At 39.5% G+C, this 23,069-nt stretch overlaps 1 protein-coding gene across 3 annotated transcripts in view; it reads left to right on the plus strand.

Annotated features, from left to right (window-relative positions):
* Positions 1 to 219: 219 nt before the first annotated feature.
* The window catches only part of Stil (STIL centriolar assembly protein), a 46,948-nt gene continuing 24,098 nt past the window's right edge, over positions 220 to 23,069 (plus strand). For 2 of the 3 annotated variants that reach the window (XM_060366167.1, XM_021629391.2), the window contains exons 1-10: positions 220 to 433; positions 3,322 to 3,406; positions 5,322 to 5,429; positions 8,698 to 8,810; positions 9,472 to 9,659; positions 11,540 to 11,787; positions 13,755 to 13,838; positions 15,426 to 15,512; positions 17,884 to 18,034; positions 19,971 to 20,086. In XM_060366167.1, the coding sequence (XP_060222150.1) occupies positions 3,396 to 3,406; positions 5,322 to 5,429; positions 8,698 to 8,810; positions 9,472 to 9,659; positions 11,540 to 11,787; positions 13,755 to 13,838; positions 15,426 to 15,512; positions 17,884 to 18,034; positions 19,971 to 20,086 (1,106 nt within the window). In that variant the 5' untranslated portion in view covers positions 220 to 433; positions 3,322 to 3,395. Of the gene's footprint in view, positions 434 to 479; positions 578 to 3,321; positions 3,407 to 5,321; positions 5,430 to 8,697; positions 8,811 to 9,471; positions 9,660 to 11,539; positions 11,788 to 13,754; positions 13,839 to 15,425; positions 15,513 to 17,883; positions 18,035 to 19,970; positions 20,087 to 23,069 lie in introns of those variants that run through there. The other variant, XM_060366168.1, reaches the window with a different exon arrangement.

Raw genomic sequence — 23,069 nt, forward strand, 5'->3', positions numbered from 1 at the left:
TGGCCTACCCATTCCGGAACTTAACCGTCGCCCAAAGGAAGATTTAAATCCTCGGAGTAGCGCTCCGACGCTTCGGAAGCGCTGGTTTCTCTACAGAGCCTCGGGATAGGGCGAGCGCCAGCCCAGGTCGGGCTCCGATTGGCTGTCAGGGCCGTCTGTCGCGGAGACGTGGCGCGCCGCTCCCCGTACCGCCTCTGCCGCGGGACTGGCCGGCCTGCGGCCAATCGGCAGGCGCGGCGCGCCCTCCGCTTTCCCGCAGCCGGCGCTTGCCGCCTCGGTTCCCGCGACCCCAACGTCCCAGAGGCGGGGCCGCGGTTACCCGAGACCCGGCCTGGAGCCCGCCTCTGCGCGCCCAACACACAAGCCCCGGCTTGGCGGCGGCCGACCTTCGTGCCCCGGGCTCCCCGCGACGCGCCCCGGGCGGAGAAGCACGGTGAGGAACGCGCGGCCGCGGAGGGTCGGTGCTAGCGGGGCTGGCGACCGCAGGGCAGCCGGGGGAAAGGAAAGCGGACTTGAGCGTCTTGCCTGCTGTCTGCTGAAGAATCTGAAAGAGGTTTCCCTTCGTAACGCGCCTCAGGTTGCTTATTCCACTCTTGCATCCTTTACGGTTTCTGGCCCAGACTGTAAGGAATCTGTGTGTTTACAGTCGGTCTACAGGAAGTAGACCTGTGTCCGAAGGGAGTCGTGAACGTTCTGTGTCTGAACACAAAGGCAGTAGTAACGTCACTCTGAGAGATTTCGCGTTCGAGTTGGAGGTTGGACGGCGGGGTTTAGTCGGAAATTCCAATTAATTAAGGGGGAGGGCAGTCTGTGCAGTCCTATCGGGGACTGCAGATAGTTGAATTGGGGATGGGGGGGTGAGTGACTTGGGTTTATAGTTGCAGTGATTGGGTAGGACCTTAACTCTGAAGATTTTTTATTTTGTATATTTTTTATTCTGTATATGTATTGACTTCCTAAGCTGGGAAAAACTTGAACATAGACATATATTGTGTCTGCACTGGAGGGACTTGTCAATACCTTCGGCAGGGCTAATGAAGTCAGCTAAGGTGGGAGGAGGAAAGACTTTATATGCATAAGAGGGAGAAGAGGTGAAGATGACTTGATGGTTCTCCTTTACTACACAGTAAAGACATTACCTGAGGAGAGGTTTGTTGTTGTTTTGTTTTGTTGCTGGATATTCGTTTTGTACAGTTTTGACCATTAGCTTTATGTAATTCTGTCAAATCTCATTTGGTGGTTTTCAAATGATAAAGGCCTTGAAAAAAGACTGGACATTTAAAAACACTTCTGTTGACAGTGTTTATGTACTTTATGGAGGTGGAGTTATCAGTGTGACTATTGTTACTATGACAACCAAGTGCTAAAGAAAGCCTTTTAAAAAATAGCCCGTATTTCAAGAAGTCCCATATCTCTGTAGGGGAGTTTTTATTTTATCCTTAAAGGTTATGTCCAGTAGAGTTTCGTTCTCTTGGATACTTTCAGCCTTGGACTGTATAGAAAAAGTCTCTTCTAAGTGACTCTCACCTTTGTTCGTAATCTTTTTTCCTGAGTCAGATAATTCATTTTTAAGTTTTTTATTAGAGTTTAAAATGTGTTTATTGTGTGCGGAGTGGATGTGTGTAAATGTGCAAGCTACAGAGCACTTGTGGAGGTCTGAGGATAACTTGGTCCTCCTTCCACCAGGAGGCCCTTGGAATCAATCTCGGGTTGCTCATTTTGGCAGCAAGCACCTTTATCTCTGAGCCATCTTACTGGTCCTAGATTTTTATCTATTGTTATCATGACTGTTGTTGTTTTGGGGGGGAGTGCAAGCGTGGGAAAACATGTCCCACTGAGTGCGTGTGGAGATCAGGGGACAACTTCTAGAGTCTGTTCTTTGTTTCAACCTTGCACTCTGGGAATTGAACTCCCGGCACTAGCCTTGCTACGAGTGCTAAGATGCTTGGTCCACCTCAGACAGTATCTTTTTGCTAAAATCAAAACGACACACAGAAGGTGAAAAGTTAAGACTTTAAAAATACAGTAAACGTTGGCTGGTCTTGGTGACATGCACCAAGGGACATACCCCAGCACTTAGGGGATAAGTCTCATAATTCCCAAAAAGCCACACACAAGTATCAAACAGGAAAATTCACAGATACATTTTATAAAAAATTCTAATTATAATTAACTCATTCATCAAAAAACTGACTTGTGGTCATGAACAGGCAAGTCTCTGCCTGGCTTGTGAAATGATCATGGTATGGATCCATAGTCATACTTGCTGGCTATCCTCACTATTCTCTGCACTCATCTACACAGCAAATCTTTAGTTTCTACCTCTCCTGAGTTTCAAATCCATGTCTAATTTCTCGCTAGTTTCATTCAATACTAATTGAACAAAATAAAGACTATATAGTCCTTTTTCTACAGGTTAACATTCACTGTTTTGTTTTGTTCTGTTTGCTTTTCGAGATAGGGTGTCTCTACACAATCCTGGCTGAACTCACTGTAGACCAGGCTGTCCTCAAACTCTAAAAAGAGATCTGTCTGCCTGCCTCTGCCTCCCAAATGCTGGGATTAAAGGCAAGCACCACCAAACACATATATTAACTACTTCTTGTTCTACCAAAATCACTAAATTGAACTTGAGACTAAGATTTTGGGGCCACCTTTAATGGCCATGTTTGGGAGGCAGAGGAAGGTAGATCTATGTGAATCCAGACCATCCAGGAATACATAATGAGACCTTGTCTGTCTGTTTGTGTGTGTGTGTGTGTGTGTGTGAGAGAGAGAGAGAGAGAGAGAAAGAGAGAAAGAGAGAGAGAGAGATTCTGTCTCACTAAATAGCTCTGATTGTCCTGGAAATCACTGTGTAGACTAGGCTGGCCTCAAATTCACAGAGATCCATCTACCTCTGCCTCCCCAGTGCTAAAATTAAAGTCTGTGCCATGAGACCTTGTATTTAAAAAAGAAAGAAGGAAAAAGATTTGGGGGTAAAATATATAGTTTCTTTAATGAATAGATATACTTGTTGCTAAAATGAATAGTAAGGTTAATATAAAAAGGTTAATATTCATTTTAGACTGAATGACTCTGGTATGTGAAAGCAAACAAAATCTATTAACATTTTAATCTTTTAATTTTTCCTGCATTGGACATTAAACATAGGGCCTTCGTGTAGTAGGCAAGTTTGCTACGTCCTCAGATTTACAAGTATTTAACCATATTGATCTGTAGTAATGTTTCGTATGAGCAATTTGTTTTTCTAATAATTTTGTTACTATGTGGTTAAATAATATTTCTTCTATGTTTAAAAATATTTTCTTATTTTTGTAGGGTACTGAGGATTAGAAATTGAATAAATCACTCACGAAATATAGAGCCTATATTTCCTCTAGAAAAAGTTCCAGATGAATACCAGGTACAGAAACTTTAATTTATTGAGTATATATTTAGATTTTTTTTTAATTTATGTGTATGAGTGTTTTGCCTGTATATATGTATGTATTTGTACCATAAACATTCTTGGTGTCCAAGGAGACCAGAGAAAGTATTTGATCCCTTGGAATTGGAGCTATATATGGCTGTAAGCTGCTGTGTGGGTGCTGAGAAATAAATTCAGGTCCTCTGCTAGAGCAGCAAGTACTCTTAATTGCTGAGCCATCCCTCCAGGCCCTATTTTATTTTATTTTATTTTATTTTATTATTTATTTTTATTTATTTATTTATTTATTTATTTATTTATTTATTTTGCATCAAGGTCTTGCTGTGTAGCCCTCACTGGCCTCCTTCCAGATACTAGGATAGTAGGCATATGCCACTGTGCCTGGCTGTTTATTTACTTATTTGTGGTCTCATTTAGATACTCGAGGAAACTTTGGGACCTCAGCCACCTGCCACCATGTCTGGCTTCAGGCTGTTTTCATGTAGTGTTTTATTACAGCTGTCGATATTAACTTGAGAAGGAATACTATAAGAGAAGACCATGGTCTTCAAACCAAGAATGTCTGGCTCCAGTTAATTAGTTAGACCCCTCTATCTAGTTCCCCCACTAAACCCCAGTTCCTCACTGTAAGATGAGGGTCACTTTCTAATTGATTGCCGTTATTAAGAACAGTAAGTATTAAGAATGCTTAGTAAACTATTGGGGCGGGTAGCTAGTAGGACTTAGTAGATACTAGCTCCCTTTCCTCGCAAAATGACATAGATGTTTTTGTTGGTGAGACATTAACTGAGGCTGTAAATTAGAAGATTGCTTACTACCACCCTAGAGGGATGGAAAGTTTGGGGGTTACTTCTTTCTAAGCACTGAGTCCTTGGCAGTAATCATCTCACATTGGCCATCCCAAGTTTCTCCATGCTTCCCTAAGCCTTTCCTTTTATGTGGAGTAGGAAGGAGGAGCTGGCCACCTGTCTCTGCTTTTGTTGGTCTGTTATTCCATGGAAGACCTGGTAACCTGGCTTGGGTGGTTTAGTTTTATGGACTATTATTTCCCCTAGAGAAGAACAATTAATGCTGGCATATGGATTTTTTTTTCTTCTAAACTACAGTTATGCCCATGGGGAGCTTTTATATTCTCTGTTGATTCCATTATGCCAGATGTTTTTGGTGAAGACAATAGGAAAATTGACCCAGGGAGGCTATCGTATTCCTTTTACTTAAGTCTTGACCCTTCTGTTGTATCACACTGCTGCAGTATATATTTTATTTTTATTAATGAATTAATTTGTTTATTTTGCGACAGGATCTCCCTGTTTAGCCCTGACTGTCTAGGAACTCACTATGTAGACAAGGTTGGCCTCCAGTTCACAGAGACCTGCTTCAAGTGCTGGGATTAAAGGTGTGAGCCACCATGCCTGGCCCCATGCAGTATTTTTTAAATGAATAAAGTACAGCATAGCAGTATTGATCATTCTGTTGTCATATAGTTAGTAAGTGGTAGAATTTCATCTGGCACATCTCTTTCTTTATTGTGCCGAGGAAATAAACACAGTAGTATTGTAGGATGATCTTTAAAGGTACTGTGGACTGTGGGAAATTTAAAAAAAAGAAAGAAAGAAAAGAAAAAAAGACAACATTGAACATCTAACAATGATTTAGAAATTATTTTAAAGCATTTTATATACGTGTTCAATATTCTACTCTTCAGAGAAGCATTGGTATCATTTTTTGTCTTATTCAAGTCCTTAGCATGGCTCCCCTCAACTATTTTTTTGGCTGGCCTGGAATTCCACATCTTGGCCTTCTAAGAACTTGGGATTCCTGGCAAAGAGAATTAACTTTCTTAAAAAATTTATACTGTGTGCCTTTCCTGTGCTTTAATTGTTTTTTAAAGGTTTTCCTCAAGCAAGATGGTACCCTTTCATTTTCCCCCGTCAAAATTGGCCCTTTGGAACCCAATGCCAATTGGAGATTTCGTCTACTTGCATCTTGGTTACTATAGGTATGTTCTTCTTTCCAAATCAAACCAGTATAAGCATGAGTCATAAAAGAATATGTAAGATAGACTTGATTGTTATTGCTAATTGTAAGTTGGGCTGCCTAAATCCCAAAGTCCAATTTTTTTTTTTGTTTTGTTTTGTTTTGTTTTGTTTTGTTTTGTTTTGCTGTTTGAGATAGGGTTTCTCGAGATAGGGTTAGTCTGTGTAGCTGGACTTGCTTTGTAGACCAGGCTGGCCTCAAACAGAGGCAGAAACCCATCTGCCTCTGCCTCCCCGCGTGCTGAGATTACAGGCATCTGCTACCATGCCTGGCCCAATTGTGTGTGTGTCCACTTGTGGAAACCAATGGTTGATGTCCAGTGTCATCCCCTACTCCTTTCTACATTATCTTTTGAAACAAAATCTCACTGCATCTGGAGCTTGCCTTTTCAGCTAGACTTGCTGACCAGCTTGCCTCCATTCTGCCAAACATTGGGTGATACAGATGGTGCCACTGTACCCATTTTTTATGTGGATGTTGAGGACGAATACTCAAATCCTTGTGCTTACCTGATAGGATCCATTTTCCCAGATTCTAAAATCTGAAGCTTGGATTGCCAAGACAGCTGAGTGGGTAAAGGCACTTGCCCTCAACTTCTGAAACTTATTGAGTGTCAACAAGATACTATAAAGTGCTCCATTCCACATCATATCTAAATACAAAATAGTTATATAAAAATCACCTTCAAACTATATGTATAGTTTATAAACATAAATGAATTTCAGGTTTAGATTTGAGTTCTGTCCCCAGGATTTTATATATGCAACTATTCCCAAACCTGAATGTTGTATTGTTGATTAATATTTACTATTGATCTATCTTTTGGTAACACTGCTGTTAATCCTAAACAGCTGTATACCCAAATCACCACAGAGACTGGGATTTATTTAATTAACCTAGATCACAATGCTGGGCAATAGTTATTTCATCCTAAACCTCTAAGCCCATGTAGTTTCCTACCATTCAGATTTCCCACATTATACTTACTTTTAGTGATATATTAGGTCCAGTCCATCTCTCCGTGTCCTTCTGAGACCTCTCCTACAGCCTCTGCTCTCCCAACTTCTCCCTGTCTCTCCTTTGCCTCCCACTCCTTCTTGTCCTCTGGCTCCTCCCCTCTCCTGCTTACACCTTCCTCTCCATTGTTTAACATTGTGGCTGGTTGTTTTATTTTGGCCTGTTTACACAAATTTGAGATAGGTGATGCTTAGAATAAGTATCACAATGCAATGTCTGGATTGAAACCAGAGAGTGGGAGAGAGAAATCAGCATCTGAATGAACAGGGTAAGGTGTATACATTCCAAAAGAACATTGTACCAACACCTGAAATGCTGTGGTCTCAAGTATTTCAGGTAGGCAATGCTCAACCTGTTCATTTTTCTTTACTTTTTCACTAAAAGCTCCTATCAGATAAAAATCTCTGTCTGTTTGTTAAGTCTTCCTTACGCTTTTGAGAAATAATTTTAATTTCACAGTTAAAGTATTTTGCAAATTTAAAGTTCTGAATATTGTAGGAGTGTCTCTTGTTGCTTCAGCATGGTGTCTGTGTAGAACACTGAGAAGATAGAAATGAGATAGAATCAATCAAGTTAGAAGGCACATGATACTATAGTTCTATATAGGACCTTTTGAAAGAAGTTCAGACTTAAAGTAATAGTAATCAACTGAAATATTGTGTCTGAGGACTTACTTGCTAAAAAGAATATTCTGCAGAGGATAGACTATAGTCAGTCAGTCTGTAAAGTACTTAGCAGTAATCATGGATTTTTTTTTTTCCATAGTGATTTAAGGTACTCTTAACTGGGATCAGACTGTCTGGACCCTCAATTCCTGATCCTGCCAATTCTTATTTAAATGATTCCTATAAAGAAGTCAAAGATCGTTTTCCTTAATTATAAAATAAATTTTAAAGTACCATGAAGACCATGTGTAGCTCAAGTACGTGAAACTTGAGCATGCTAAGCAGACACTCTACCATAAGGCAACACATAGTCCTTTGCAGATGAGATCTTACTACCTAGCTCTGAGTGGCCTGAAACTCATTATGTAGACTAGACTGGCCTTAACTTCACGGAGATCTGCCTGCCTCTGGTTGTGTTTTGTTTTGTTAGGTTTTTGTTTTGTTAATTTTTTTTTTAATTGTCTGGTCTTTCTTTCTGGCTTCTTGTTTCTTCTATGTATTTTGGTTTCCCTCATATTTCTTTAAACTTTCTGTAAAATTTTTATTTTGTTTTTAATCATGTTAGTATAGGTGCCAGAAGAGGCCAGATATTCTGGAACTGGAATTACAGTTGATTGTGAGCTACCTGATGGTGCTCGGATTGAACTCCAGTCTTCTGGAAGAGCAGTATGAGCTCTTAACTACTGAGCCATCGCTCCAACGTCCACACCCACCCCCTGAGCCCCCTTTTTAAGACAGAGTCTTACTATATAGCTCTAGTTGGCCTGATCACTATGTAGATCAGGTTGGCCTCAAACTCACAGAGATCTGCCTGCGCCTCCTGAGCTTTGAGATTAAGGATTGATGCCACCATGACCAGCTCTTTTGTTGTTGTTCTTTTATTTTATGTACATTAGAGTTTTGACTACATGTATGTTGTGTGAAGGTGTCAGATCACCTGGAACAGGAGCTACAGACAGTTGTGAGCTGCCATGTGGATGCTGGAATTGAACCCCATGTCCTTTGAAAGAGCAGCCCGTGCTCTTAACCCTGAGCCATCTCTCCAGCGCCTCTTGTTTTAAATATGTTTATGTTTTGTATTCAAAAGTGCTGTGATCCTACATAAATAATATGTAAACAAATAAATGTGACTTTTTTTTTTTTTTAGACAGTTTCTCTATGTCTTGGACTCAATTTGTAGACCAGGCTGGCCTCAAACTCTTAGAGATCTGCCTGCCTCCCTGAATGCTGGGATTAAAGGCGGGTACCACCACACCCAGCTGAATGTGACTATTTTTATCAAACTTTATTTACTTTGTCACATTGTGCTCTGATCCAAGGTAGGCAAGAGCCTGGAGGACATTTGTACCTTCTCAGCTCATGGCCAGTGTGGTTTCCAGGTGGCCTTGTCTACCCCTTGGTTTCTTGACTAGGGATTTCCTGATGATAATCTTTGTGTACATTTTTTAAATTTTGTGTTACATTTTAATCAGTACTTCTATAGGAAGTTTTTCTTTAATGTGGACATTAGATATACCACTTTCGTAAAAGACTTTTCTTATTTTTCAGAAAGCCAAAGCTTGTGGTATCCGAAAAGGCCATCCGACTTGCTTATCGCCATGCTAAGCAAAATAAAAAAAATGTGCCATCCTTCTTACTTGGTTCTCTCACAGTGGATGAAGGTAATATGTTGTTAAAAAGGATATTATATGGAGCTGTGTGTGTGTGGTGGGGAACACCTTTAATCCTAGCACTCAGGGAGGCAGAGACAGGGGCATCTCTGAGTTCAGTGCCAGCCTGGTCTACAGAGCAAATAGCCAGGGCTACACAGAGAAACCCTATCTCAAAAAAAACTATACATAAATATGTATATGTATTAATCGCTATTATAGAATATACATCTATTTCAGCAAACTATTGTGTATACCTTTGCTAATTTCTTTGCTGTACATCATAGATATGAAAATGAGTAAAACTGCCCATTGCAGAATTCACAGTGTAGTACCTGGTAGACTATATAAGCAAATCATTTTTTTTAATAATTTACTTAATTTTTTATTTTATGTGCTTTGGTGTTAGGGTGTCAGACCACCTGGACTGCTTATGGACAGTTGTGAGCTACCATGTGGGTGCTGGGAGTTGAACCCAGGTCCAGTGGGAGAACAGAAAGTGCTCTTAACCACTGAGCAATCTCTTCATCCCCGCAAATCATTTTTTTTTTTAATGTAAGATTTTAGTATAGTGCCAGTATGATCAAAATGCTTTGCTAAAAGTGTAATTTTGCTTGGTGGTTTCATGCTTTTAATTAGCATGCTACATAATAATTGGTATTTTTGTTCGCAGATGAAGAAGGTGTGACGTTGACAGTAGATCGCTTTGATCCTGGTCGAGAAGCACCTGAATGCTTGGAAAGAACTCCTACGGCTTCTCTTCCTGGAGATTTTTTGATCCCCTGCAAAGTTCATACTCAAGGACTTTGTTCAAGAGATCTGATAGTTCATAATGCAGATGACTTCAGTTCAGGTTTAAAGGTGAAGTTCACTGATAACATTCTTTTTATAACAATTTTTATTTTTTGAAATTGTGATATAATTACATCATCTCCCCCGTTCCTCTCTCCAACTCCTCCCATGTAGACCCCCTCTGGCTTGCTCAAATTTATGACTTTTTGAAAAATGATTGTTACAGATACTCACACACATACATAACTTCAACCTACTCTGTATATTACCTCAGGGCGGACTACTAGATGTTGGATAACCAAATAGTGTGCTCTTCCCGAGGGAAGACTGTCTCCCATTCTCAGTATTTCCCATTTGCCTGTAGCTATTTGTCTATGCTGAGGCTCATAAGATTTCTCTCTTTCAAATGAGCATGTCTATTGGTGTTGTCATCATTCTTTGGGGCTTATTTAGGCAGCCATGTTGATGAGACTTTATTTATGTAGCCTCTAACATTTCTAGTAGAAACAGTCTCATAGCAAACATCCTATTCTCCGGCTCTTACAATCTTTCTGTTGTATTCAATGATTGCTGGGGCTTAGGGACAGGAGTTGTGTTATAGATGTACCAGTCTGCATTTTGATTTTTTTTTTATACTGATCTCCTTCTGTTAAAAAGAGAAGTTTCTTTGATGAGGGGTAAGAACTACACTTACCTGTGTATAGAGAATATTTGGAATGTACTTAGGAATCAATGCAGTTCGGTAAACTTGCAGTTGAAGGTTTTCTAGAACTCGTGACTTTTCCAGCCCTGGGTAGTTGGCCAGGTTTCCAGTACCAGGAATGATTTTGCTCTTGAGTGGGCTTGAAGTCCATTAGAAAGCTGTTAGTTACCACCAAGGTGTGTGTGCCACTATTGCTCCCGTAGGGTTATTGTGCCATGCTGGTCCTTGTGTTCATAGGTGTCATACCTGGGTAAGACTGTATGCTTGCCTCTCTTAGAAGTTTTCCTTAAAGTGCTGTGAAAACTAGTCCTCAGGGAGGAGGCTTTGGGTCAGATCCAAGTCAGAGGTCCTCTGAGTTCTGTGTCTGAAGTGTAGCGACATTGTTTTTAATTACATATAAGAAACTATATGTAGTTTGTAACATTTTAATCTTTATTTGAGAATTATTTATAATGCTCTGTGATTGAGTCATTGTATACTTAAAAATCCAAGGTAATGAGGTTTCTGAGGACAGAGATTATAGGTCTGGGATATTCCAGAAGAGGAAGTGTTACGACCAAGACAGGAAGGTTCAGGAAGTGCTCAGGGTTGCTAATGGTATGTAGACTTTTGCTAAAGGCAATTAGACTAGAATGTTACTTCAGTCAGATTATAGAGAGCTTATTCGGTAAAGATATTTCTTTTGTGTACATAATTACTAGAGGTTTCTGAAAAGAAACAGTTTTGTCAAATCTGATCAAGCGGGCTCACTGAAGTCTGAATAGTCCACTGGGTTGAATATATATTAGAAAGGGGTATTTTTGTGTGCAGGTATATACAGATGGAACAGAAAGGGCACAGTAGATACAGATAAATTGGACGAAGAGCTGCCCCAATTTGAATAATGAGAAAGAAACCAAAAAGGAATGATCGATATTCTCTAAGACTGAGTCATAATTAAGTTATATACACCTCACCCACCCCTGGCTGTAGTAAAATTTATTAGGAGTGATAATTGCCTAGCAAGAATTTGAAGAGCTGCTTGGACATCAAAGTTGGAAATTTATGAAGGAGCTTAGGACTTGCTTTAATAAAATTATTCACATAATCTTTTGACCATTTGAAAGAAATGAAAATTGAAATGTGAATTAGAACTATTTTAATTTTGTTAATGTATTACAGGGGTATATGTAGCAATGTTAAATGAACTTTAAAGATATGGATGTAGTCAAAGTTTTAAAGTAATTGTGTAATATTGGTTCCTCAGGCTTTACAATACCATGTCTGTAGCAAAGAATTCTTGGACTGTGGAAAGCTGCTTTCCGTACGAGCTCAAATCACCCCCAGGGAGAGTTTGGACGGTGTGGATTTTGACTTGCATTGGGCCGCAATAACAATAGCAAATTCTTTCAAGTGTGTGCCTGTGAAGCCTATCCCCATTATTCCTACAGCGCTAGCAAGAAACTTAAGTAGTAATCTGAATATTTCTCAAGTTCAAGGAACTTATAAACACGGGTAAGTAAAAGATCCATTAGTCTAAGCTCATAAAGAATGGTTGAATTAATACGCTTTTCAAGATAATGACATAATACTAAATACTGTAGTCAGTTTACGTGTCAGAGATCCAACCATTTGAACAGTGGTCAAGGAAGATAAAAATGCTTATTTCTAAATATTTGTTGCTGGGGATTGAACCCATGGCCTTCACAGGCTAAGCATGCATTCTACTGCTGCAGTATAGCACAGACTATTAATTTTGTTGCAGAGTGGTGCCTCTCCCTACAAATAAATAGGTGGAGATATATAGAGAGAGAGAACCAGGCATGATATTAGACACTTAATCCCAGCACTTAAAAGACAGCTGCGGGCAGATTTCTATGAATTTGAGGCAGACCTGGTCTACATAGTGGATTCCAGAAATACCAGTGACTGTGGCTGTAGAATTGTGGCTTGCTGGTAGGGTTTCTGTCTGAATCTGAGTTTCAGTCCCTAGCACCACACAAAAACATCGGTTGATAACATGATTTGATTTTTTTTTTTTAAAGTAGGGGGAGAAAATAAGTTGTATTTTGCCTACTTTGAAGGCTATTTTCTTTTATTAACCAAGATCTGACAGAATCTTTAAAAATGCTGGAGAATTTATTCATAATGTTTACTTTTGCTGTTAGTAATGAACACAAGGATGATTAAACATTTGCAGTGTTCTTGCTTACCACATTGTCAGCCACTTGAGTGAGTTCCCTTGCAGAGCAGGAGCAGATCCTCTCCAGCTCACTGTCCCTTAGTTTCTCAGGTCAAGATGTGTGCTTTCTAAATACTTCATTTACTTTACACCTACTGGGCGCATTAGGTAGTGGCAGGATGGGGAGAAATGGCTGTAAGCATTAGACTTTTGGCTTCCTTTCCCACTGACTGCACCATAGTTTGTGTTAGGTCTCTAGAGCCAAAAATGTTTGCCAAAGTACACTTAACTCTGACAGAGAGAGAAAGAGAGACTGAGAGACTTTTTCTTTGTCGTAGCGAGGAAATCCCATTTTGAATTTCACATTCTGACTAGAGTGATACCTGCTGGTTGAAATGGCACAGAAGGAAATGTGTTAATTATACTACAAATGATCAAAAGCCACAATGAGCAAAAACTATATGAATGAAGCATTTATATCTTTCAGAATAATAAAGTGCTCCTTAACGGGGACGTGAGATTTGTTTTCTATTAAAATTAACCAACAAGTAATTTTATTTTTATTTGTGTTCATGCCCGTTTACTTAGGCAGAACAAATTGTCTTTGCATGATCGATCTCTTACTTCTGGGTATTCTGGTAGTAAGCAGGACATGGGGATATTCAGTATTTTCGATTTTTTTAAATTGTCTATGTAAGTGTGTCTTAAGAGTGGGTTTGTGCAAATCAGTGCAGGTGCTTGAGGAAGCCAAAAGATGTTGGCTGGTAGTTGTGGCATTCTGCAAGCCAAACTTGGGACCTCTGTAAGAGCAATATGGGCTCTTAATCTGAGACATCTCATCAGCCCTTTGCTTAGCATTATATCCAGCCCAAGGCTTCATAATGTCCTTTTAGAAAAAGTGGGTTTTGAGTTTTGTTATCATATTCTTTGGCAGTGGTTGGAGGAATGTCATATATGGAGGATTGATTATATTCCCCTTAATGCAGTCTCTTTCACATTTCTCATATCAAATTGCCTGGATACTTGGATACTTCCAGTAATGGGAAATTCACTTTTTTTAGTAACTTAGTTGGTTCTAAAACGTTAACACTGTTTAAAAGTAACAGGTAAGTAAAGTTGAGGAGTAAAATATTTTAAGTATATAATCGTAAATGACTATTTTAATGGGTAAAACGTTTTATATATTGTCTTTCTAATCTCTTTTATCCATTACCTAAAATATGTTTCAAGACTCAGTTTGCCTCTTTTGGATTAAAAGCACATGCTTAAAATTATTCTTACATAAATTTCTTCTGTTTAGATATATTACCATGGATGAAACACGCAAATTGTTACTTTTGTTGGAATCTGATCCCAAGGTTTATTCTCTACCATTAGTAGGAATGTAAGTATTATTCTACTTAAGAAAACCTCTCAGCTTAGTGTGTATCCAGATAATCGGGAAAATCAAGTGTATTAGGAATATTGAGCTCATTTGTTGTTGTTGGTTTTCCTTTTTGAGGCAGGGCCTTTCTATGTAGCTTTGGCTGGCCTGGAGCTCAGAGAGCTCCTTTCTGCCTCTGCTTTCAGAGTGCTGGGATTAAATGGAGTGTGCCACCATGCCTGGCTTGAGCTCATTTTATAAACTCACAAAAATTATTGATTCTTAAGCTGTATAAGCTAACTAAGGTATTTCTGATTCCTAGTTGAAGTTGAAGGTTTCCATCCTTTGCTCATTAAATTTGTGTTTATGGTATCTTGGATAGATATTAGAATTTAATAGAATTTAAAATGTGTCCACAGGGAGTTGTATAGAACTTCCCTTTATTGTTAACCATTTTCTCTTCACAGTTAGTGGGTTAGTGACATTGAAAAGGATGATTCAGAAATTCATTTATTCAGTATCTATTACTGTTTTCTATTTGCATAGCATGTTTGATTCTGTGTTAGGGCTTAAGATCCCTTCTCAAGGAATTTCTACTCAAACTGAAGTGATAAGATATTCACAAGTATAAAAACAATAGATAGTAATGAAGTATATGATTTACCTGTGAAATGAACACTAAAAATAGTGTTTATAAAAGAATTAATTGTGGCTGGGCAGCGGTGGTGCATGCCTTTGATCCCAGCACTTGAGAGACAGAGGCAAGCAGATCTGTTGAGTTTAAGGGCAGCCTGGTCTGTAGGCCATCCAAGGCTACACAGAGAAACCCTGTCTTGAAAAACCAAAATTAATTAACTAATTACTTTAAAAATAAATAAGTAATTGTGGCGTTTGTTTGTTTGATTTTTTTTCTTTTAAGAGTGGATTTCTCAGTGTAGCCCTGGCTGTCTTGGAACTTGAGCAGTAGACCAGGCTGGTCTCAAACTCAGAGATCTGCCTGCCTCTGCCTCCCGAGTGCTGAGATTAAAGGCATGAGCCATCACCCATCTCCTGGCAGTTATGGGCATTTTCTTGTAAAATATTGTAAAGTTTGGGCTACCTGTATGTATATATTACAGATTTTATCTTCTCCACAGTTCCAGTTAAGGCCACTAACTTTGGTTTCCTCTAATTTTGCTCCTTTCCAGTCTGTGCTGGTTTATTCTGATAACCCTTCTTTACCTCCACAAACCGTTTTTCTCTCCCACACCCAAGTGGAAGAGAACAAAGAACATGTACTTATCTCTTTGTATATGTGGATGTGATATATTTATGTTGCCATAGATAGCGATGTAGCCTGCCTCTGAATTATCAGTGTGATTTTTCATTTGTGAAGGTTTTAATGTACTACTATTGAGCATCAAGAATCAGTCTTAGGAAGGATGTAATCCAAAGCATGTTAATTTTTAAATGACTGTAGGGTATTTTCCTTTTATCGTTGGTTTCTATTTTGAGGTGAGATCTTTTTGTGTAGCCCATGCTTTGTATGATTTCCTCAGCCCCCAGGTATTGGGCTCTCAGGCATGTGCCACGGTACTTCACTGATTATGTGCTGTCTTTTTCTCTTAGTTGGCTGTCTGGAATTATACATATCTATAGCCCTCAGGTATGGGCTTGCTGCCTGAGATACATGTTCAGCTCTCCCATTCAGGAAAGGCAAGTTATATTTTATTCTATAATATTTTAGTTTGATTGTTTCCTGTTTATATTGTATTGGTTGTAGTTAAAATTCATACACAGTTTTAATCTTTTATAATACTTAATAATGTCCACTTTAAGGAAAATAAGCCTCATATTTAATGAAGCTTAAGAAGGTAAGCTCCCAGCTCTTACGGGTAGACATAGGATGTGTTAACTTCAGAGACTCTGGAGTGAAAGATCTCACAGGAAGGATACTGTATGGTTAGAAGGGCAGAGAAGCAGGACATGAGCTCAGGAGAGGTGAATGGAAAAACCTTTGTTTGCTTTCTCTTCAGTATTTTGAGACAGGGTCTTCTTAATCTGTAACCAGGATGGTCTTGAACTGATTTGGTGACCCAGATTGACTTTGAACTCAAGTTGTCTTGCCACCAGCCTCTTGAGTATTGAATTACAGCTGTGAGCTGCTATTTCAGGTTACAGAAGTCTTTGATAACCTTTGCTGATCTAATAGAGGAAGAATATTCTTTTCCAGCGTTTATGACTTCTTCTAGGTGTTGTCTTTTGCTATTTTCTCTTGCATTGTGCTTCTTTCTCATATTAATTTGTAAGGTCATTCACTTCCCTCCTTTCTCTCGGCACATATAAATACTTAGAGCAAAACTTTCTTCCCTCAGCTTATAACTTCATTTAATTTTAGTTAATTGTGTTTTTCCAAGACTTTTTCCTTATGGTGCTGGGTCTCCAGGCTAAAGCTTTGTACATCTCTGACGCATGCCCCAAATTCCTGCCTCCACTCCATGTGCATTGCTGTTTTACATGCACGTATGTCTGTATGAGGATGTCAGATCCTGGAACTGGAACTTCAGATAGTCGTGATCTGACATGTGGGGGCTGGGAATTGAACCTAGATCCACTGGAAGAGTGGCCAGTGCTCTTACCTGCCGAGATATCTATCCAACCCCCACCCCCTGCTGTTTATTTTGTTTTAAGCATCTTTTGCCTGCTTGTATGTCTGTATACTGTTTGCATACTTGGTGCCCACAGAGGCCAGAAGAGAGCATTGTACACCTAGAACTAGAGTTACGGGTGGCTGTAAATTACCATGTGGGTGCTGGCAATCAAGTCCAGGTCCTCTAGAAGAGCAGTGAATGCTCTTAACTGCTGAGCCATCCCTCTTTAGCCACAACCCGAAGGTTATTTTTTTATTTGTTTTATGTTTTGCTTTTTTAATCAAATGTATCTTTTTTCTTTCTTGCTTAGGCTTTTCATATTCTGAGGGTATTACTAAATTAAAAGAATCCCTATATGTTTTTTTAATGCTTTTATAGTTACACTTTTTATATTTTATTCACTTTTCCAAGTGTATATTTTATATATTTGTACTAAAATAAACCAGACATAATGATCCTAGCACTGGAAGTCTAAGTCAGAAGGACCATCTTGAGGCCATCCTGGGCTACAAAGCAAGTTTTAAGCCAGCCTACATTATGTGAGTCCTTGTCCCAGGAATACAGACAGAGGAAGGGTTCTAAGTGCTTTCTTTGTTTTTAATTTTTTATTATTTATTTTGTGTGTCTGGGTGTTTCATGTACATATATGTCTGCATCATATGTTCCTGGTTTCATGGAAGCTAGAAGAAGACATCCAGTCCATGGGACTGGAGTTACAGGTGGTTGTGAACCACCATGTAGGTACTGGGTATTGAACCCAATCCCCTGAATCCACTGAGACATGTCTTCTTCCCCAGTGTGCTAAATGTTGATTGTTGGTTCTTTTCTATGATTTATTAGAGTTAAGTTTTATTGTCATTTATTGATCTTGCTTTAAGTTTTTATAGACAGTAGATGTTCAGTAAAAGCTCAGATGCATGTTGAACGAGAAGTGTTCCTTTCACAGTGTCAAATATCTACAGGTACATGCCATTGTGTGCACATTCTTGAAATAGACATACACACACAACTGGAGGTTGAGTGGGGAAGTTTGCATTTTGTACCTTCCTGTTTTACCTGAAATTTTACAAAAATGTTTATATATTTTACCACAGACTTTATTTTTTAAATTGTAAAATTAATATTGGGGCTAGAGAGATGGCTCCGTGGTTAAAGGTACAGACTGCACTTGCAGAGGACCCTGGTTTGCTTCCCAGTACCCACATGCTGGCTTTGTGCCTTCAAGGGTCCACACATGCACACTGCGCAGGTCCGTACATTCAGACAAACACTCACATGCAGAAATAGAAATAAGTCCTTTTTAAAAATGAATAACTTTAAAAGGTAAGCATGTATATTTTAAGCAGTCTAATGACTAGACTGGGAAACTTACCTAGGAGATCTTTCAGTATAATCTTACCACTAAATTTTAATTCAATGCTATTTTTTTTGTTTAGGGTTTTTTCAGAATCTGGAAATTTCATCGTGGTTCTTTATTCATTGACACATAAGGAACCTGAATTTTATGAATGCCTTCCCTGTGACAGTAGGACATCTGACCTTCATTTTCAGTTATTGACCAACAAGGAAACTTTACGTGTTTTCAATGTAAGTGCTTGAGCTCACCGGTTTGTGGGTTTTTTTCTCATCACTCTGACCAAAATATCTGAGATAAACAAGGAAGAAGAGTTTTTGGGTTTTTTTTTTAAGATTTTATTTATTTCATGTATGAGTGTGCTATCTGCATGTACGCCTGCATGCCAAAAGAGAGCATCAGATTCCAATACAGATGGTTATGAGATACCATGTGGTTGCTGGGAATTGAAGTCAGGACCTCTGGAGGAGCAGACAGTGCTCTTATCTGCTGAGCCGTCTCTCTAGCCCTGGAGAAGTTTCTTACAGTTGACGATTTCCGAGACTTAAGTGTCTGGTTGGTTGGCCTTCTGGGCTAGAACAGAACATCATGGTAGTAAGACCGAGGCGGCAGAGAGCTACTCACCTCATGGCTCGCCGTGAAGCAGGGCAGCAGGAATGCAGACACTCGCTGTCTTCTCCCCTTGATGTAGTCAGGGCTTCAGCATGTGGGATGGTCCCCACATTCTGGGTGTGTCTTCAACAGTTAATCCTCTCTAGAAACATGCAGAGATGCCTCATCCATGTAGGTGAACCCAAGTCTAGTCAAGTTGATAGTGGAAAGTAGAGAAATGGCTCAGGGGTTAAGAGCACTGGCTGCTTTTCCAGAGGACCTGAGTTCAGTTCCCAGTATCCCCATGGTGGCTCACAATAATCTGCGGTCCTAAGAGAGCCAACAAAGTACATAAAAATGCATGCAGGAGCCATGTACGTATGTTTTAGTAGACAGAAGCAGGTGGAGCTCTGTGAGCTCAGAGGCTAGTCTGGTCTACATAGTGAATTCCAGGATAGCCCATCATGTGTTTTAAGACCTTGTTTCTAAAAGTAAAGTGCATCTAGATGGTCATTACAGAGAGAGTAGGTCTTTGAAACTATCATGAAAATTAAATTTAAATCTGGGTGTGATGGTGCATGCCTGTAATCCCAGCACTCAGGGAGGCAGAGGCAGGGGGAGCTCTGTGAGTAAGTTGAGGCCAGCCTGGTCTACGGTGAAAGTCCAGGACAGCCAGGGCTACACAGAGAAACTGTAAAAAACAACAACAACAAAATACTCTAAATTTAAAGGATAAGCCAGTGGTGCCTTTTATCTTAGCACTCAGGAGGTAGAGGCAAACAGATCTCTATGAATTTGAGGCCAGCCAGGGCTATGTAGTGAATTTCATGGTAGCCAGGGCTATGTAGAGGGGCCCTGTCTCAAAAAACAAAACAAAAAACTCGAAGCAAAAATAAACAGATAGAGGAAACCCTCTTTTTTTAATGCTTAAGTGGGCTTCAAGTTCCTTGGCTCAAATAATCTTATATCAGACTCCTTGTGTACCTAGGACTGTATGTGTCTACCATTCTGGCTTAAACACTACTTTTTTATTAAATTCCTGTTTATCTTAGATCTTAAAATAAGTGATAAAAATGTATTCATTATGTACATTACCATGTGGTTCCACTCAACTCATCTTGTTTTCTTTGGATTCATTTATGGATTGTATCATTTCATGAATATGTTTTTATATTTTTATGTTATTGTTGTATTCACTGGTTACTGAGTGATTTCATAATACAGGGTTAGGTTTTTGTCTCATTACAAAGCCAGAAGCCAGGCATTCTACAGAAGCAGGTTACAGAAATCAGAAGTGCTCTTGTCAGTGATCCAGAGCTACTATTCAGATAAGTAGAATTCTTTGGTGTTTTAAGTCAAATCTCAAAAGTAGGGATTGAAGAGATGGCTCAGGTTAAGAACACTGGCTTTCTTCCAAAAGTCCTGAGTTCAATTCCCAGCAACTACGTGGTGGCTCATAACCATCTATAGTGAGATCTGGTAACCTCTTCTGGTATGCAGGTACACATGCAGGCAAAACATTTATACATAATAAATAAATTTTTAAAAATCTCATGTATATGACCTACTTCATTTCAGAATGTTGAACCTTCTGACAAAAATACAATCCATTTTGAACTCAGTGCTGAGAGTCAAGATGCAGAAATGGAGGCAGAGTTTTTTAGCAAGATTTCCAAGACTCTTTCAGTTAAAAGGTAAAAGATAATCTTTATAAACATGTGTATTTTCTTTACTAGTTATTAGTTTTCATTGAGTAATTAAAATATTTTGGGGGCTAGTAAGATGGTTCAGTGGGTAAAGTCGCTTGCTGTTAAGGATGTTGACCTGAATTTGATCTCTGGAAGTATAGGTGGAAGAAAAGATGCAACTCCAGAGTTGCTCTCCGGCCTCTACATATGGAAGCATGCATCATCCCCTCATTTTAAAATAAATACTAACATTTTGTCCGTGTTGTCAGAACCCTAAAGGTCCCTAAGAGAATGCCAGTTGAATTGCCTGTACAACATAACAGTATGTGCATACAGTGCCTTCAGATCTCCTGGAAATGGAGTTGTAATGGTTGGGAGCTGCCATGAGAGTACTAGGATCCAAACCAGCCCTCTGCAAAGTAACTGTGGAGCCATCTCTCCAGCCCCTTAGCTTTGTAAAATGTAAACTGAATCTGCCTTTCAGTTCTCTTTAATGTTACATGTTTAGAATATTGTAAGAGAAATATGCAGATACAAAGAAAATTTTTATTCCTCATTGAAGTGCTTTGCTTTTATTGAGAAAAATGGCTGGCATCAGATATATCTATGTTCAAGTCTTTATTCTGGGATTCAGAAATTAAAAACGGTGTTTGAATCTCAGAATCCAAATATTGGAAGGCTGTGTTCATTGGAGTTTTGTTTTTGGTTTTGTTTTGCCTCTTTTAGCTTCTAGAAACCACCTTTATTCATTGTCTCAAAGCTCCTTACACTATTCTCAAAGCCAATAGCGTATCTTCTTCAATTCTCCCACTCCCTCCCTTTTCCTTCACATCGTCTCTCTGACCTGTGCTTCCATCTTCACGTTTTCTCTCATTCTAATCCTAACTCTTAAGATTATGTTGGGACTGTGGTGGTGGTGGTGGTGGTGGTGACACACACCTTTAATGCCAGCACTCAGGAGTCAGGCAGGCGGATCTCCAAGCTTGAGGTCAGCCTGGTCTACAGAGTGAGTTCCAGGACAGCCAGGGCTACACAGAGAAGCTCTGTTTAGGGTGGGAAGCATGGAAGGGATTGTACTGGGTCTCAAGGAACCCCAAGCAATTGCTGTCTGCAGAGTCTTAGTCCCATCCACAGCTTCCTTTGCACACATAGCTATGAGAGGCACCAGGGTTGGAGAGGCGTCTGAAATGCTCCTTCCCATCTTTGTAGGCGTTAAAGTTGTCCTGTTTGATGAGGTCACCAGAAACAAGTGCTTCTAGCCTATTGCAGGAACAACTTGACTTTCTAAATTGTAAGCCTTTATTTTACCATTTTATCACATATTTATGAAAGAAAAGGCCAAGTTAAGGAAACAGAATCCTTGATGTTAAGGGGCCAGGTGTGAGGCTTAGTGGTAGAGTGTTTGCCTAGTGTCTGCAAAGCACTGGGTTTGATCCCAGCACTACCAAAGAACAACAGAGTTGTTGAAACCTTTCAACGCTCAATGAAGCAGTAATGAAGACCTGCTGCTTTTTGGTGAGATAACAGTTTAAAGGTTTTCCTTTTCCTTTTGCTTTGGGTGTTTACAAAGTTGAGTTTGTTGTTTTAATTCAGCCAAGTGTGTGTGTGTGTGTGTGTGTATCATAAAGAAATGCAGCAGTAGCCAGTACTCCACAGGATAACTCATGTGCAGAGTAGTGTGCCCTGTCTTTCTCCATAGTTGAACTGAACATCTACCTTAGGTGTCTGTTCTGCTTGTTCTTTTATTCTGTTCAGGTTACAGTCAGTTCACCGTCTTTTTATCCCCTGTCCTCTGAGGTTTTATGTTGCAAGGATTAATAATATATCATTACTGGTAATAAAGAGCAGCAGGATTCTCGTCTGTCTGTACGGCTGTCTGCTGGAATGTGTCTTATCGTTGACAGGTTGATGCAAGTTCTTTCAGCTGTTAGAGCACTGGCTTTCTGTGTCGTGAGCAGCCTATACTGAGCACATGGGCTGTCACTGTTAGTCCACATGTCCTTGTATGTTGGGGGAGAGATGAATGGGACAGGTACAGACCCTGCCCATCTACTCAAACACATCAAGCAGATACTGTCATTGCTTTATTGTAGCACCTTGCACAGAAAAACCTTTGTGTCTGTTTCCTTCACTAGACCACCAGGATCTGGCAGATTTCTTCTTCAAATCTTTGGGATTTCTTGTTATTTTTCTTTGCTAGGAAGAGTCCAACTTATGTAAAAAAGTTGTAGGATTTAAAAACAGATGTAGGATGTGTTTTTAGGAACTTACTAATTCTAAGCTCTCTTAGCTTCCTTATTGTTTACCTTTTCTCTAAAGCACCCTGATGAGACTTTGTTTACCAGAATGAAACAAACAACAACAAACCTTTATGCACATAATATTCCAAATCTTTAGTCTTCTCCCCAACACACAATTTTTTTTTTAATCTTAAACCTTAAACATTACAATGTTTTTCTTCCTTCTCACCAGGCTTTGCATGTACTAGTCAGCCACTGAACTCCGTCCCTAAGTATGCTTCCACTGCCATAGGAAAGGGGAGTGAATAAAAGCCGGTATAATGGGGGCTGGAGAGTTGGCGGAAAGGTTAAGAGCACTGGCTCCCCTTCCAGAGGTCCCGAATTCAATTCCCAGCAACCGTATGGTGCCTCACAACCATCTCTAATGAGATCTGATGCCCTCTCCTGGCCTTTAGGTGTACATGCAGACAGAACATTGTATAGATATTGAACAAATAAATTCTAAAAAATAAGTAAGTCTTTAAAACAAACAAATAACTGGTATAATAACATCTATATGAAAATGCTATAATGAAACCTATAACTTTGTATTTTAAAAAGAGGGGAAAAAAAGCCAGTAAGATGGTTCAGTGGATGAAACTTTATGTGAGTCTGATCTCCAGGACCCACTTGGTGGTGTAAGAGAATGACTTCTGTGTGTCACACATACAGCACATATATGCATACACAACACACACATACACAAAACA

This window comes from Meriones unguiculatus, chromosome 12 (genome assembly GCF_030254825.1).
Source record: "Meriones unguiculatus strain TT.TT164.6M chromosome 12, Bangor_MerUng_6.1, whole genome shotgun sequence".
NCBI lineage: Eukaryota > Metazoa > Chordata > Mammalia > Rodentia > Muridae > Meriones > Meriones unguiculatus.